This window comes from Oncorhynchus mykiss, chromosome 23 (assembly GCF_013265735.2).
Source record: "Oncorhynchus mykiss isolate Arlee chromosome 23, USDA_OmykA_1.1, whole genome shotgun sequence".
Lineage (NCBI taxonomy): Eukaryota > Metazoa > Chordata > Actinopteri > Salmoniformes > Salmonidae > Oncorhynchus > Oncorhynchus mykiss.
In genome coordinates, this window is record NC_048587.1 from 40,773,398 (window position 1) to 40,789,436 (window position 16,039).

Sequence of the window (16,039 nt, forward strand, 5' to 3'; positions counted from 1 at the left end):
AACATGGCGTCGGTGTATGGAGCGAGACATGATGTCCCAGATGTGCTCAATTGCATTCTGGTCTGGGGAACGGCCGGGCCAGTCCATAGCATCAATGCCTTCCTCTTGCAGGAACTGCTGACACATTCCAGCCACATGAGGTCTAGCATTGTCTTGCATTAGGAGGAACCCAGGGCCAACCGCACCAGCATATGGTCTCACAAGGGGTCTGAGGATCTCATCTCGGTACCTAATGGCAGTCAGGCTACCTCTGGCAAGCACATGGAGCGCTGTGCGTCCCCCCAAAGAAAATGCCACCCCACATGACTGACCCACCGCCAAACCGGTCATGCTGGAGGATGTTGCAGGCAGCAGAACTTTCTCCACGGCGTCTCCAGACTGCCACGTCTGTGACATGTACTCAGTGTGAACCTGCTTTCATCTGTGATGAGCACAGGGTGCCAGTGGCGAATTTGCCAATCTTGGTGTTCTCTGGCAAATGCTAAATGTCCTGCACGGTGTTGGGCTGTAAGCACAACCCCCACCTGTGGACTTTCGGCCCCTCATACCACCCTCATGGAGTCTGTTTCTGACCGTTTGAGCAGACACATGCACATTTGTGGCCTGCTGGAGGTCATTTTGCAGGGATCTGGCAGTGCTCCTCCTGCTCCTCCTTGCACAAAGGCGGAGGTAGCGGTCCTGCTGCTAGGTTGTTGCCCTCCTACGGCCTCCTCCACGTCTCCTGTTGTACTGGGCTGTCTCCTGGTCGCGCCTCCATTCTCTGCACACTACGCTGACAGACACAGCAAACCTTCTTGCCACAGCTCGCATTGATGTGCCATCCTGGATAAGCTGCACTACCTGAGCCACTTGTGTGGGTTGTAGACTCCGTCTCATGCTACCACTAGAGTGAAAGCACCGCCAGCATTCAAAAGTGACCAAAACATCAGCCAGGAAGCATAGGAACTGAGAAGTGGTCTGTGGTCACCACCTGCAGAACCACTCCTTTATTGGGGGTGTCTTGCTAATTGCCTATAATTTCCACCTGTTGTCTATTCCATTTTCACAACAGCATGTGAAATTTATTGTCAATCAGTGTGATTGACTTGGAGTTACATTGTGTTGTTTAAGTGTTCCCTTTATTTTTTTGAGCTGTGTACGTTTTTGCTCCACTGTATATAGGAAAAAACACACCTCAAAGACTAACGACTAAAAGCAGATGTTGGCCGCAATCTGTCAGCGATCACCTGCAGGGTGTCATCGCCACCCACTGCTTTTAACTATAGTTCTCACAGCCTCTATTGTACTTTAGTATAAAGCACATGATAGTCACTTGAGTATATACAATGAGTTTACATTACATTTTACTAATTTAGCAGACACTATTATCCAGAGCGATTTACGTGAGTGAATGCATACATTTTCGTACTGGTCCCCCGGGAATTGATCTCACAACCCTGGCGTTGCAAGTGCCAGATGATACTTTATTTGGATAGTCCATCTGTAGATTATCAGTGACATTTCCACCTACCCTACTAACCCTAACCCTAACCTTAACCCTTATCCTAACCCTAAACGGAACCCTTACCCTAACCATGACCCATACCCTAACCCTAATTCTAGACCTAACCGTAACGTTAGCAAGCAGTTGCTTATCAACAAATATTTTGTTGATTTAAAAAATGAAAATCCAGACTATCCAAATAGTGTGACTATACTGGGTGTTAAGTGTCCATTTTAAAGTTAAGCAAAGTATATTTAAGAATAGGAATTGTATAGGGTTTTATTTTTATTTTGTATCTTACTACTATAAAATATGAATTATTATGTGTAATATCCACTATATTGTAATGAACCGAGTGTCTGTGGGATTAGGGCTGGGCGGTAAACCATTAAAAAAAGATATCGGTATTCATTCAAGCTCTGCTTTGGGTTTTTACTTGACCTTGGTATTTTCATGTTTAATACATTTTTTAACATTAAGTAATTCACAAATGACTAAAACAATTATAGCAATCAATCCATTTTTATCGCCAATAAGAAGTTGCTAACAGCTGAGTACTGACCCAGCAGATACATTCTCAGGATACAGACACTGTGAGACATAAAAGCTCAGACAGGTCAAATGGTGCCTTACCACCACCAACAGCACTGGTGTTGAAATGACATTTAGAATTTGAAGCTAGGTCCTAGCTAGTGTGTACTACAGCTCGTGTGTACTTCAGCTAGTGTGTACTTCAGCTAGTGTGTACTACAGCTAGTGTGTACTTCAGCTAGTGTGTACTACAGCTAGTGTGTACTACAGCTAGTGTGTACTACAGCTAGTGTGTACTACAGCTAGTGTGTACTTCAGCTAGTGTGTACTACAGCTAGTGTGTACTAGCTAGCTAGTGTGTACTACAGCTAGTGTGTACTACAGCTAGTGTGTACTTCAGCTAGTGTGTACTACAGCTAGTGTGTACTACAGCTAGTGTGTACTTCAGCTATTGTGTACTGCAGCTAGTGTGTACAAGTTAGCTAGTGGCTACCAGGCTGCTAGATAGCTAATGTGCACTAGCTTGGGTACTAGCTAGCTAGCGTAAATGTGCTGTAATAGCTACACAGATAGAACAATGAGACTGATATTTCACCGGATGTATAAATGTGAAGTATCCGCTTAGCGTTCCCACGCACTACCAAATATGATAGCAAATTTTCTCATCGATTAAACTTTTGATCTCAATACAGTTTCTGTTCCCAAAACTAGAATCTGTTTTGAGCAGAGTGGACTAAGTTTAGTAGACTGTGCCCATTTGCCAAAGTTGTAAGTAATTGCACTGTTTAGAAGAATTGCGAATTGAGTTATTGCACACGCGCACTTCACAGAGTAGGCATTCCCCAACGGAAATATAGGGAACAGAAATATGCAGATGCATGCCATAACAGGCAAATAGGATATCGCTAGCTTGTGCTTGGCTCTGCCCACCTCCTTGCTTGTTCTGCCCATTATGACTAATTTGTTCCCATTGGAAACGACAGGCTGTGGTCTATCTTGGTTTACTTATAAAAATCTTTGCTAGCTGCACAAGCAACAGTGGTTAACATAACGGCCTGGGCCAGAGCTAGTGCACCGACTGGTATGTGCGTAGTATGCTGATGCCCAGGAACAAAGCTACTGACTCAGGCGACCAACAAATGTGCACACATACTGTACCATCTGATACACATGCACTTTGAGGTTTGCAGAACAGACAGCCTCAGCGTGCATAATCTGCAGCTGGACATTTTCTAGGATGACAGTCAACAACTTCGGGAGGGCAAGCTTACCAAATAGACCCCTGGAAATCGGCCGACTACTCCTAGTAGCGAATGTAAGATCTGCAATTGAACCCGAAAAATAAACAGTCAGAGGATAATTATTCTAATAAAATATATTTTGTACAATTATTTTTACAAAATAGAGGCATACAAAGACAAAAGAAGTGTGACAGTGGGTAAACAATAACAAATTAGTGCAGGAAATTAAGAAATGTTTGAAAATGCTGCAATTGAATGCTTGAAGTGAACAAATAACCATGCAAATGGAACCATTGCTCGAGTCCCGGAGTTTGAGGCTACAAAATAAAATATTTTGATTCCTACGTAATGTTCTACAAATAGGACTAGTTCACTGTCAGTTTTGTGCTCCTAATATTTTGGGTTGAAGTTTGGTTGAACAGAATAAAGCAATCAGAATGGAGAAAGCCCACTACAACCGCTTTGATTTTCATTTGTTGCCATGAACTACCAATAAAGCATATTTAGAAGTTTTATTATTCAGAAACGCCAAATACCGTCCTACGTTCAAAAATGAGAAAAATACTGTGATATGATATTTTGTACATATTGGCCAGACCTATGTGGGATATCCTTAAGTCTGAGCTAATATTGGCATTGAATGGTAGTTCTAATAATAAAAGGGTTGTGTATAGGCTGAATGAGGCCTTCATGCAGATTTAATGGGCTGGTTAGGGCTTCTGTCATTCTGCCAGTACAGAGCTGCTCTCAGGTGTTGATGTAGCCCATGAGACGAGCCTGATACATTCTACTGCAGACACACACACACACGCTCACGTGCACGCAGACACACCCACATTCGCATGCACACAGACACACACAAAGACACACGCTTGCATGCACACATACATACACACACAACCGTATCTGTATGTTTATCACATAAACATACTCACAACAGCCGACAGACAAACGCGTTGAGCAGAGTGAAACATGAAACCTCCAGCAGATTTGTGCGTGTGTGACATCTCTTCATAATGTCTGAAGTATAATTACTTTTCTATTAGTCTGGAATGAAGTCTACACCAGCTTAAAAGTGTGCTAGTGTCTGCTGTGTGTTTGAGCTTGTATGGGATGATCTCAATTGCATACTCCTCTCATCTCGCCGCCTCCTCAAACCATATTTGAGGAGAAGGTCAGAGGGGAGGGACCTCTGACATTCTCATCCAATGGGTTTTGAGGAGGAGACAAGGAGAGAGGACGCAAGGAGTATGCAATTGATATTGTTCCTGTGTATATGTGTGCGTGCTTGTTTGTGTCACACATACACTCACACACACACACACAACAGCAGACAGACACACTGAGCAGAGAGAAAGATGAAACCGCCTCACCTGACAGCTGGGAAGAGAGGAAGACAGCAGATTAAATGTGTGTGTGTGTTTGTGTATATGTTTGTGTGTGTTTGAGGTGTTTGCTTGTGATTGCACATATCTTTGAGGTGACCAGAGACCAGTTAAGTTTTGTTTGTTTGCAGACAATGTGAGACTATTAATCCTGGTGTTCTATCTAAGACGGTGCCAAAGGAGCAATTCACTCCCACACAATATGTCCACTTGTATTTCTTCAGTTCTCTCCTTTTCTCTTTCTCTCTAATTGTCTATTGATCTCTATATATTTTAGATTTTGTGTGCCATTGCTTTCTGAATGTGTGTGTGTGCGGGCGTATGCATGTGTGTTTGCGCGTATGCATGTGTGTGTGTGTGTGTGCTTGTGTGTGTGGCATTGTATACTATCCTTTTGTCTATGCTGGTGTAGGTTATCAGTGGTGCATCTCTGGTTTCTGTTGTCCAGGCTCAGTGCAGCGGGACTTTGACAGAACAGAGCCATCTCCCATATCATCAGCCCAGGCCCCAACCCCAGCACCGGCCCCGGGTGTGAGAAGCCTCCCCCTGGGTGAGACGGCAACAGCAGCGGGTGAGGGAGAGACAGCGGGTGAGCGGGCGGCTCTGAGGAAGACTGTATCCGTTGACGACCGTCTGATGCAGTCAGCGCCCAGAGAGCAGCAGCAGCACAGACTCCTCAGCAAGCTGGAGAGAGGCAAGAAGAAACTCAGGAACATACATGTGAGTACAGGACTGTGCAGAAATGTAATGTAAATGTGTGTGTGTGTCGTGGTGGTTGTGTGACTAAGAGAGAGTTTTGAGACCATGGGACTATAAGGTTCTATCTGACATTTTTGTCATAAACGAGTTAGTCATATATACATAATTTTTAGATGGTTCTTCGTATGTCTATGAAGTTAGATTTGAGAAAGTTCTCTCTGCAGAAACCCATTTGATTTTGCCTCTATAAGGTTCTATCTGCAAGCCAGTCACAAGCCTGAGCAAATACAAACGGACCATTCGGAACACATGTCTCTGCCATCTCCCTCGAAGTATGGTCTAGGTTAATCTAGCCAGCAATAATGTCACGCAAGAAAGAAAAAAACAACACTGTCAGAAATCTGAAAGTAAATGATGTCATGTCGTTGTTCAGTTGTGACAGTAATTTGTCTGGTGATCTTAGAGTCAGAACACATCATCAAACACTATCTTGGTAAAATAGTGTTATTCTATCATGTGTGTATTCAAATAGCTACAGTTTTCATAAAAACTGAACATGTCTAATTCAGAAGTCCCATATCCAGATTGATATTTCAGAGCCATAAGATTGCACCCTAATAAAACGGATTTACAAATACACAGGATTTTGATACTCTGCACTTTACGTACCTTTAAGACGAGGACCTGTATGGGTTATGAAATAAGAATTCACTACAAAACAGTTCTGAGATCTCGGATGTGAAAACTTTGATGCTCAATAAAGCCCCAAGGGCATGATATGTGCATGTTTTAGACTTTTTGTGCAGCAGGGTAAGTGTGTGTCTGTCAGAGAGAAAGAGAGAGTAAGGGCGTATGCAAGTCTATTGTATAATGTCTGTAGAGTGTCTCCATTCCTTTTGGCGTCTGCCAATCAAACAATATGCCATGCCTCTTCTGCATTACTTAGATACCTCTAGGGTAAGTGTTTTTATATAACACGGTACAGAACACTTCTCTTGAAAACCTCACCTAAACCTCCTCAAATGTTAGTTATGACTGTTTCCTGAGTAGTACATTCTGTAGCCTTCCCACACTGCTATGAGTCATTCAGTCAGTCTGGGCTTGGCACAGCACAGAACAGACCTGCCTCCTAACCTTCCTCTGATGAGGCACTGGAAGACATTTACCCAAATTAGAGTAGATGGGTTTCATTTACACAATTTACACATGATTAAGAGAGAAACACATGAACAAAAACTATATTTAGTGTCTGTTTAAAAACCTAACTAATGATGGTATTGGAATCCAGTGTTACATCTTACCACCCGTAGTTGCCTGCCCTGATTTGTCCTTACTCCCGGTCGCTGATCCCTTGTAGGTGGCAGCCAGCTGGAGAATTCGCTTGTACTCGGCACATTTCAGGTCTCTGCTGCAACAGTTTTATCTGTAGGGTTTGGTAGGCCACTGAGTATGTTGTGTAGTCAGAATTTAGGAATGTCTTGAGGGCCCTCCTCAAAATACATATGTATTGGAGGGACATGGGGTACACAGAAGTATTGAAAATATTTTGAAAAGCAACCCAAGGGGGTTAAAAGGTCAGTCGGTGAACAGGGATGTAGGTTGACGTTATGCTACATTAATGACTGAGACTGGTTCTGGTTTCCTGTGTTCTGCATGGAGATTATGTTTATTAATAGATTGAAAAGTATTCTTTCACAAGTTGTCTTTCTGTGATTCATTGCATCCTCTCTCCTCGCTTCCTTCTCAATCATAGTTTGGAGTAGAAGGTCCAAGGGCCCTTCACTCAAGGGTCTTTCACTCTTTTACCTTCTTCTACAATGGGTTTTGAAAAGGAGGCAAGGAGAGTGGATGGGAGGAATCGAGTAAAGATAACTTGTGAAGGAGCCATACAGAGTAATGTGGTTTGGCACAATGAAGTGTTTTTGGTTGCTGTGCAGTTGCTCTGTGGTGGGTTTTCAAACAGCTTGACCTTTATTGCAGTGAGAAAGGCCTTGATTTTCTCCTGGTTGGCAACAGGACCTAAAGATGAGGGGTTAGAGGAGGTATTCTTTAGTTGACCCCTTCTGACCCTGTGAAGATGAGTGGTTATGGGAAGGGAACACTGGTGTAACTCTCCAACCAAAGTGCATGAATTGAGGAGCAACCTGAAGTAAAAAGGAGATTCAGCAACTCTTGGAGGACAATGGCAGTTGTAGAAAAAACTCTGAAGGTGGCGAAAAGCCGAAACTTTGAGCAATAAATACGTTTTTTAAATTTTTTCTTCCATTGTCCTCCAAGAGTTGATGAATTGTCTCTCCACTTCAAGATGAGGGGTTATGGAAGGGACCTCATTGCGTCCTCTATCTTTGCTTCCTTCTCAATTGTATTTGATTAGAAGGTCCAAAGTCCTTCCACTCTGACTTTCTTCAGTTTTGAGAAGGAGGAGAGGAGAGAGAATGGGAGGAATCGAGGAAAGATTAATGGAGCAAGAGCTATACAGAGCAATGTATCGCTTTGGTGCAATGATGGGTATTTTGTTGCCGTGAAGCAGAAGCTCGGTGCTGGGTTTTCAAACTGATCACCAGCTACAGTATTGACATACCACAATAATCCTAATGATGGGGGAAAGATCGATGCAGTTACATATCTGAATATTATTTTTGACAATAAATACTGTCGTATCGTTTTGACAGTATCACAATAATATTTTTGCTTTAGTTTGCTCTACCAACACCAAAACTCCAGTGTTTTTCCTTAATTTATTGTTCTCTGTCTTCTTTTTAAATAAGGAGCCAATTTGTTTTCAGCAAACTCATTTTCTCATGGCTCTCTCTTGTCCCTCTACAGCAGACATATGGTGAGCAATATGTTTGGACCATGGAATCTTAATAAAATCACAGTATTGAATCGCATTACATATAGAGTCATACGTCAGTCTGAAACGGTGTGAAGCAGTCGCTAAGCAACTGTATCATAGCCAGATCTAATATCCTCCTCTGACATTACCATGGCCCAAAGTTTTCCCTGACTGACTGTGTGGCTGATTAGGAAACAGCTCTAATGTGTGTGGGAAGAAAGTCCCAGCGTCTCTGATGTAACATTGAAACTCTAGTTGACAGAATGATGTCCTTGAGAGATCTTTGTTTTTGCCACCATTGATGTTTAGGTAATAAGTAGGCCTGATCACTTCCAAGCCCTCTAAGCATGTTCATTCTTTGTTTTAGCCAAACATTCTACTGCATTTTCTCTTTGTCTCATTACAGTTGAATTTCAATCATGTCAGTTGGATATTATCTCCATATGTCCTGCCTGATAAGCCCCTCTGTTTCTGGACCATCTTCCAGAAAGTCAGCCATTGTTACCCGTAACTGTCAATATCAGGTCCAAATCTCCCTATGAATCCTGGGTAGAGCTATGGGACTGCTGACTCACAGAGGATGTCATAAAAACACATCTACTTCCTTTTTTGGCCTTTTCTCTTTCTCCTTACTCATTCTTAGAATAAGGGCATCTAGTTATTACCTATGTAGTGAACTACTTTTAGCCAGAGCCAGATACAAAGAAATAATGGCTCTATCCCAAATTAATGCACTATTTGGGCAAATGGTGTAATTTGAGGTACAGCCAATGTATTTTACCTCTAGCCATAGCAGAAATGTCATTCCGGATGAGTTAGTCAGGTAAAAATGTAACCAATGTCTCTAAAGTAGGAGAGAGAGACGGAGAGAGACAGACCGCTTAGTGACACAACTATTCCAGTTTTTTTCTCCCAGGCCCGTCACTTAGGCTCCCGATGGAAAATCCACAGCTCTATTTGCCTTGGGTGTCATAAAAGACGAGCGGGAACGGCCTTTTGTTTTTGTGGAAAGTTTGTCTCGGTTCTGAGAGGAGCGCAGTGCAGCACAGCACAGCACGACAGGTGGCAGGCGGGCTGCTGAAATGGCCTCGATGCTGTCTGATTGAAGCCTGTTGTGAGGAGGAAAAGATCTGTCTTTCTACTTTGTAAATATAATCATTTGAGTGTGGAGCTGCAGGCAAAGTTTTATTTTGTAACACTGTTGTTCTGTAATGTTATTAACTGCCCCCCCCCCCCACTCCCCTTCTTTTCTCGTCTCCTCTCCTTCTCCTCTTTTCGTGCTCAGGGTGTATTCTCCGGTGTCTGCCACAGCCATCAGGAGTCCAGACCCACCTTCAGCCTGTCTATTAGTCAAACACCACAGCATAAAACACACACTGTCCACCACACACACACACTCAGCCACACACACACATTATACACCGCAGAAACGCAGTCCCCACAGCTCAGTGGCAAATAATCCCACACACTGTACACACAGTCTACACACACTTTCACACACATTTTCTCTAGACACACATCTCACTAATTCTACGCACATATTTTCATTAGGCTGCCATGTGGAATGGTCCTTGTTTGAGCTGTTGATTTTTTTTCAATGTAGTGTAGTGGGGGTGTTTCCCCCAAAGACTAAGAGGGGTCAAGCTTGTCCTCTCTGACTCCTGCTACTACTTTTGAGGTGACGGGGTTATCTATTTACCTTAGTCTCCAGCTCCATATTTCCTATCACCCTGTTTTTCCCCCCCTTTATTATGACAGAGAGTCAATGCTGGGGTTTATTTTCCAGATGATCCCTGTTTAGCACAACAATAAACATCAAACGTTTCTGTCCGTCTCTGTCCGTCTCTGTCCGTGTCACTGACTGACTGCCATTGAATTCCTATATAACAGGGTACGTTTCCAGACCCTCAGTGCCTCTCTGCTTTTATCCAGGAGCATCCCAAAATGTAACTGAACAAATTGCTTGTTTGTTTGGGGCTTTTCTGTACAATCCATGTATTATTGCAAGAGAGACAAATGTTACAGTGGGTAGTTGTAAACACTATCAGGTACAAGTACCGGTGCACATGTCTCTAACTAATTCATCTTGTGTTTGTGTGCTGATGAAAACACATTTCCGGAAGTCAAGAGGGAGTTGTAGAATGCTGTTACGTTCGACCCCAATTGTCCTGTTGATATAACAGCAGGTGTACTTACAGCATCATTTCATGCATGTACACACGCTACTGGTATAATGAGTTAAGCCTACAATAATCCGCAAACACATGTCTCTCCTGTGTCTCCTTGCCAACTGCTTACAGCTGTAATCTTCACCTGTTAATTGTTAGGTTAGATTACTCGTTGGTTATTACTGCATTGTCGGAACTAGAAGCACAAGCATTTCGCTACACTCGCATTAACATCTGCTAACCATGTGTATGTGACAAATACATTTGATTTGATTTAAATTTGATTTGATTTAATGCTACTGTATGAACTATATACAGTGCATTCGGGAAAGTATTCAAATCCCTTATATGTTACAGCCTTATTCTAAAATGTATAGAAAAAAATGTCTCTTCAATCTACACACAATACCCCATAATGACAAAGCAAAAACAGGTTTTTAGAAATGTTTGCACATTTATTAAACATAAAAACCGGAAATATCACATTTACATTAGTATTCAGACCCTTTACTCAGTACTTTGTTGAAGCACCTTTGGCAGCGATTACCCAAGTCTTTTTGGGTATGACGCTACAAGCTTGGCACACCTGTTTTGGGGAGTATCAAATCAAATTTTATTGGTCACATACACGTGTATAGCAGATGTTATTGTGGGTGTAGCGAAATGCTTGTGCTTCTAGTTCTGACAGTGTAGCAATATCTAACAAGTATTATCTAACAATTTCACAACAAATACCCAATACACACAAATCTAAGTAAAGGAATGGAATTAAGAATGTATAAATATATGGACGAGCAATGTCAGAGTGGCATAGACTAAAATACAGTAGATAGAATATAGTATATACATACAGTATGAGATGAGTAATGCAAGATATGTAAACATTATTAAAGTGACATTATTAAAGTCCTGCGGTTGTTGACGGTGCAGTTGCCATACCAGGCACTGATACAGCCCGACAGGATGCTCTCAATTGTGCGTCTGTACAAGTTTGTGAGGGTTTTAAGTGACAAGCCAAATTTCTTCAGCCTCTTGACTTGGAGGTGTGCATGGCCACGCAGTCATGGGTGAACAGGAAGTACCGGAGGGGGCTGAGCATGCACCCTTGTGGTGCCCCAGTGTTGAGGATCAGTGAAGTGGAGGTGCTGTTTCCTACCTTCACCACCTGGGGGCGGCCTGTCAGGAAGTCCATGACCCAATTGCACTGGGCGGGGTTCAGACCCAGGGCCTCACTTAATGATGAGCTTTGAGGGTACTATGTTGTTGAATGCTGAGCTATAGTCAATTAACAGAATTCTTACATAGGTATTCCTCTTGTAAAAATGGAATAGGGCAGTGTGATGGCGATTGCATCGTCTATGGACCTATTGGTCGTAAGCAAATTGAAGTGTGTCTAGGGTGACAGGGAAGGTGGAGGTGATATGATTATTAACTAGTCTCTTAAAGCACTTTATGATGACAGAAATTAGTCTTATTCCAAAGATAGTCATTTAGTTCAGTTACCTTTGCTTTCTTGGGTACAGGAACAATGGTGACCACTTTGAAGCATGTGGGGACAGCAGACTGGGATAGGGAGAGATTGAATATGTCCGTAAACACAACAGCCAGCTGGTCTGCACATGCTCTGAGGACGCGGCTAGGGATCCGTCTGGGCCGGCAGCCTTGCGAGGGTTAACATATTTAAATGTTTTACTCACATCGGCCACAGAGAAGGAGAGCCCACAGTCCTTGGTAGCTGGCCGTGTCGGTGGCACTGTGTTATCCTCAAAGCAGGCAAAGAACGTGTTTAGCTTGTCTGGAAGCAAGACGGTGTCTGTGACGTGGCTGGTTTTCCTTTTGTAGTCCGTGATTGTCTGTAGTCCATGCCACATACGTCATGTGTCTGAACCGTTGAATTGCGACTCCACTCTGTCTCTATACAGACGTTTTGCCTGTTTGATTGCTTCGCGGATGGAATGACCACTGTTTGTATTCTGCCATATTCACCTTGCCATGGTTAAATCCAGTGTTTTGCTCAAAAACTGAAAGCGCGAACCATGTCCAATCAGTTTCTCCCATTCTCCCAGATCCTCTCAAGATCTGTCTGGTTGGATGGGGAGTGTTGCTGCACAGCTATTTTCAGGTCTCTCCAGAGATATTCGATTGGGTTCAAGTCCGGGCTCTAGCTGGGCTACTCAAGGACATTCAGAGACTTGTCCCGAAGCCACTCCTGTGTTGTCTTGGCTGTGTGCTAAGGGCTGTTGTCATGTTGGAAGAGGAATCTTCACTCCAGTCTGAGGTCCTGAGCGTACTGGAGCAGATTTTCTTCAAGGATCTCTGTACTTGGCTCTGTTCATCTTTCCTGAAAAACATCCCCACAACATGATGCTGCCACCACCATGCTTCACCATAGGGATGGTGCCAGGTTCCTCCATATGTGATGCTTGGCATTCAGGCCAAAGAGTTCAATCTTGGTTTCATTAGACTGGAGAATTTTGTTTCTCAAGGTTTGAGAGTCTTTAGGTGTCGTTTGGCAAACTCCAAGCGGGCTGTCTTGTGTGGCGTCTGTCTGGCCACTCTACCATAAAGGCATGATTGATGGAGAGATGGCAGAGATCGTTGTTCTTCTGGAAGGTTCTCCCATCTCCACAGAGGAACTTTGGAGCTCTGTCAGAATGACCATTGGGTTCTTGGTCAGCTTCTTGACCATGGCCCTTCTCCCCCGATTGCTCAGTTTGGCAAGGCGGCCAGCTCTAGGAAGAGTCTTGTTGGTTCCAAACTTCTTCCACTTAAGAATGATGGAGGCCACTGTGTTCTTGGGGACCTTCAATGCTGCATAAATGTTTTGCTACCCTTCCCCAGATCTGTGCCTCGACACAATCCTGTCTCAAACCTCTACGGACAATTCCGTCGACCTCATGGCTTGGTTTTTGCTCTTACATGCGCTGTCAACAGTGGGACCTTATATAGACAGGTGTGTGCCTTTCCAAATCATGTCCAATCAATACACTTTACCACAGGTGGACTCCAATCAAGTTGTAGAAGCATCTCAAGGGTGATCAATGGAAACAGGATGCACCTGAGCTTAATTTAGAGTCTCATAGTGAGAGAATTCAAATAACCTGTTTTCGCTTTGTTATTATGGGGTGTTGTGTGTAGATTGATGAGGGAAAAAATATTTGATATATTTTAGAATAAGGCTGTAATGTAACAAAATGTAAAAATAAAATAAAAAGTACTGTATATAGTAACTTACTGGTGCAGGAGTTCCATTGTGTGTGGCCTTTGGCTAGGGACAGGAGTTATTCCTGACCCAGCCAGGATTATCTTGGGGTCCTAGCTACAGTCTTCTCACTTGGTCAGAAAAACTCAGGGTCCTACTCATGATATGAAAACAGATGGTCATTTGCAGGTTTATGTCGAAAACCCTGGTGCCCAACGTACTGTATAGCAGTGGTGTAAAGTACTTAAGTAAAATTACTTTAAAGTACTACTTAAGTAGATTATTTGGGTATCTGTACTTTACTTTACTACAATTTTTTGTACTTTGTACAATTTAAATGTACTTTTTACTCATTACATATATTTTCCCTGACACCCAAAAGTACATGTTACATTTTGAATGCTTAGCAGGACAGGAACATTTTCCAATTCACACACTTATCAAGAGAACTAAATAATTACTGCCTCTGATCTGGAGGACTCACTAAACACAAATGCTTTGTTTGTAAATTATGTCTGAGTGTTGGTGTGTGCCCCTGGCTATCCTTAAAATAATGGTGCCATCTGGTTTGCGTCATAAGGTATTTTAAATGATTTATACTTTTACATTTGATACTTAAGAATATTTGAGCAATTACATTTTACTTTTGATACTTAAGTATATTTTGAATCAAATACTTTTAGACTTGTACTCAAGTAGTATCTTACTGGGTGACTTTCACTTTTACTTGAGTCATTTTCTATTAAGGTATCTTTACTTTTGACAATTGGGTACTTTTTCCATCGCTGCTGCTGCATGTCCCTTGTAAATACAACATGATTTTGGACAGCTGAAGCAAGCACACTATATTTTCTCAGGAAAATTACCCTTTGTAATTTATGTAATCTTCATCAGTCCTAATACATTAGAAAACTGTGGATAGTGTAACTGCACATCACATACACAGAGATGTGTATTACTCATTTATGTTTAGCTTATTTATGTCATTAGTCTCTGTTTCTCTATGCACACACACACAGAGACCCATGCAGGACAGTACAGAGGGTGTGTTAACCAACCTATTCCCCGTGGACATATCATATCACGGGACAAGTCAAGCAGGCTGTTCTGAGCACCATGTAAAGTGTTTTCAGCTCCATGCATTACCCCCAACAAGAAATATTAGTTGGATGAATTCAAATTGCAATTTTATTGAGACTAATCCCCTCAAACAAAACCGCTCAGAAAGGAGGATGGCTGTTCTGCCCTCATATACACACCTCCTCCCTGCTCAGTGTGTATGTGAATAAGATATGAGTTCACACACACCAACTGACACACATAAAAATGCATACATAACATTCAGTATATTGCGTACACACACCACACACTTCCATACTTTGTGTATAATTGCTCACGTCTCACCTCCCAGTAGTAAATAAAGAAATAGTGTAGCCACAGTATTTACTAATGTGTCGTTCCTGCCCTAGGGTGTTTGAGAACGCATGCGTTGTCATTGGCAACAACCCCCATTCTCCCCAACATACACAGTAACACACACCCCTACCCTGGGCAGCCCAGCACAGTGCAGGCAGGCAGGGCCATGAATTTCAGCAGTCACTTAATATGGCGGCCGCAGGGCCTTGGAGGTGCCAGGAGCTGGCTGCAAGGATGGACAGCGCGGCCGCGGCCTCCCCAAGAACGGGGCTCCGCGCTGGGCCATGAATGCTAGCATTGGTCCCCTAATTAGCCATGGGAGAGACCTAACAACCCCGCTACAGTTCAGCTGCTGACAAACAGCAAAATAAAGCCTTGTTCAAATTAGCAAGGTGAAGTGAGAAGGACTGAAAGGAGGGCTGGACTGTCTGGGGCGGAGAGAGAGAGAGAGAGTGTGTGTCTGTGAGAGAGAGAGAGAGAGTTGGGCTATTTTAGTTCAGATACGCTGAGCGTTGGTTTGTGACCACTCCTTTCTCCTCCCGTGAGAAACGTGGCGCGTTAAGACTGTGTGTGTGTGTGTGATGATAATTTACTCCACATTAAGATACCTCTGTATGAACAGGGTCACGCTTGTTAGGGATGTTATGGTGCTAAAGAAAGACATTCAGTTATCAGTTTATGTTCACAGAGAGACATTCAGCACTAAACTGGAATAATCTAAATGTACTGTACATATCGTCATCAGCTCCAGTGAGCTCCTGACCAAGTCAAGTACTGGCAGTGCTCTATGATAAACTTAATATTCAATGATGTGTCAGCTGCGTTCATATACAATAGAAGTTGTCTCCATAGTCTATGACTGGTAGGAACGTCGACCGAATAATCTGCTTTCTACTATTAAGAGAGAGGCATGACCGATTTCTATAGAAGAAGCCCATTTTTATTCTCAACTTCTTAACTAATTCATCAATATGCTTTTCGTCTATCTAGATGCCCAGATATTTGTAAGCACGGACACGGTCAATATGAGCACCATCCAAAGTACATACGCTTAAATCAGAGTTATTTTCATGCGCTC

The 16,039-nt window shown here is 42.8% G+C and overlaps 1 protein-coding gene across 2 annotated transcripts in view; it reads left to right on the forward strand.

Moving 5' to 3' along the window:
* The window catches only part of ankfn1 (ankyrin repeat and fibronectin type III domain containing 1), a 225,981-nt gene that overhangs the window by 41,357 nt on the left and 168,585 nt on the right, over positions 1–16,039 (forward strand). For both annotated transcript variants that reach the window (XM_021581040.2, XM_036960459.1), the window contains one exon: positions 5,089–5,360. In XM_021581040.2, the coding sequence (XP_021436715.2) occupies positions 5,089–5,360 (272 nt within the window). The remainder of the gene's footprint in view (positions 1–5,088; positions 5,361–16,039) is intronic.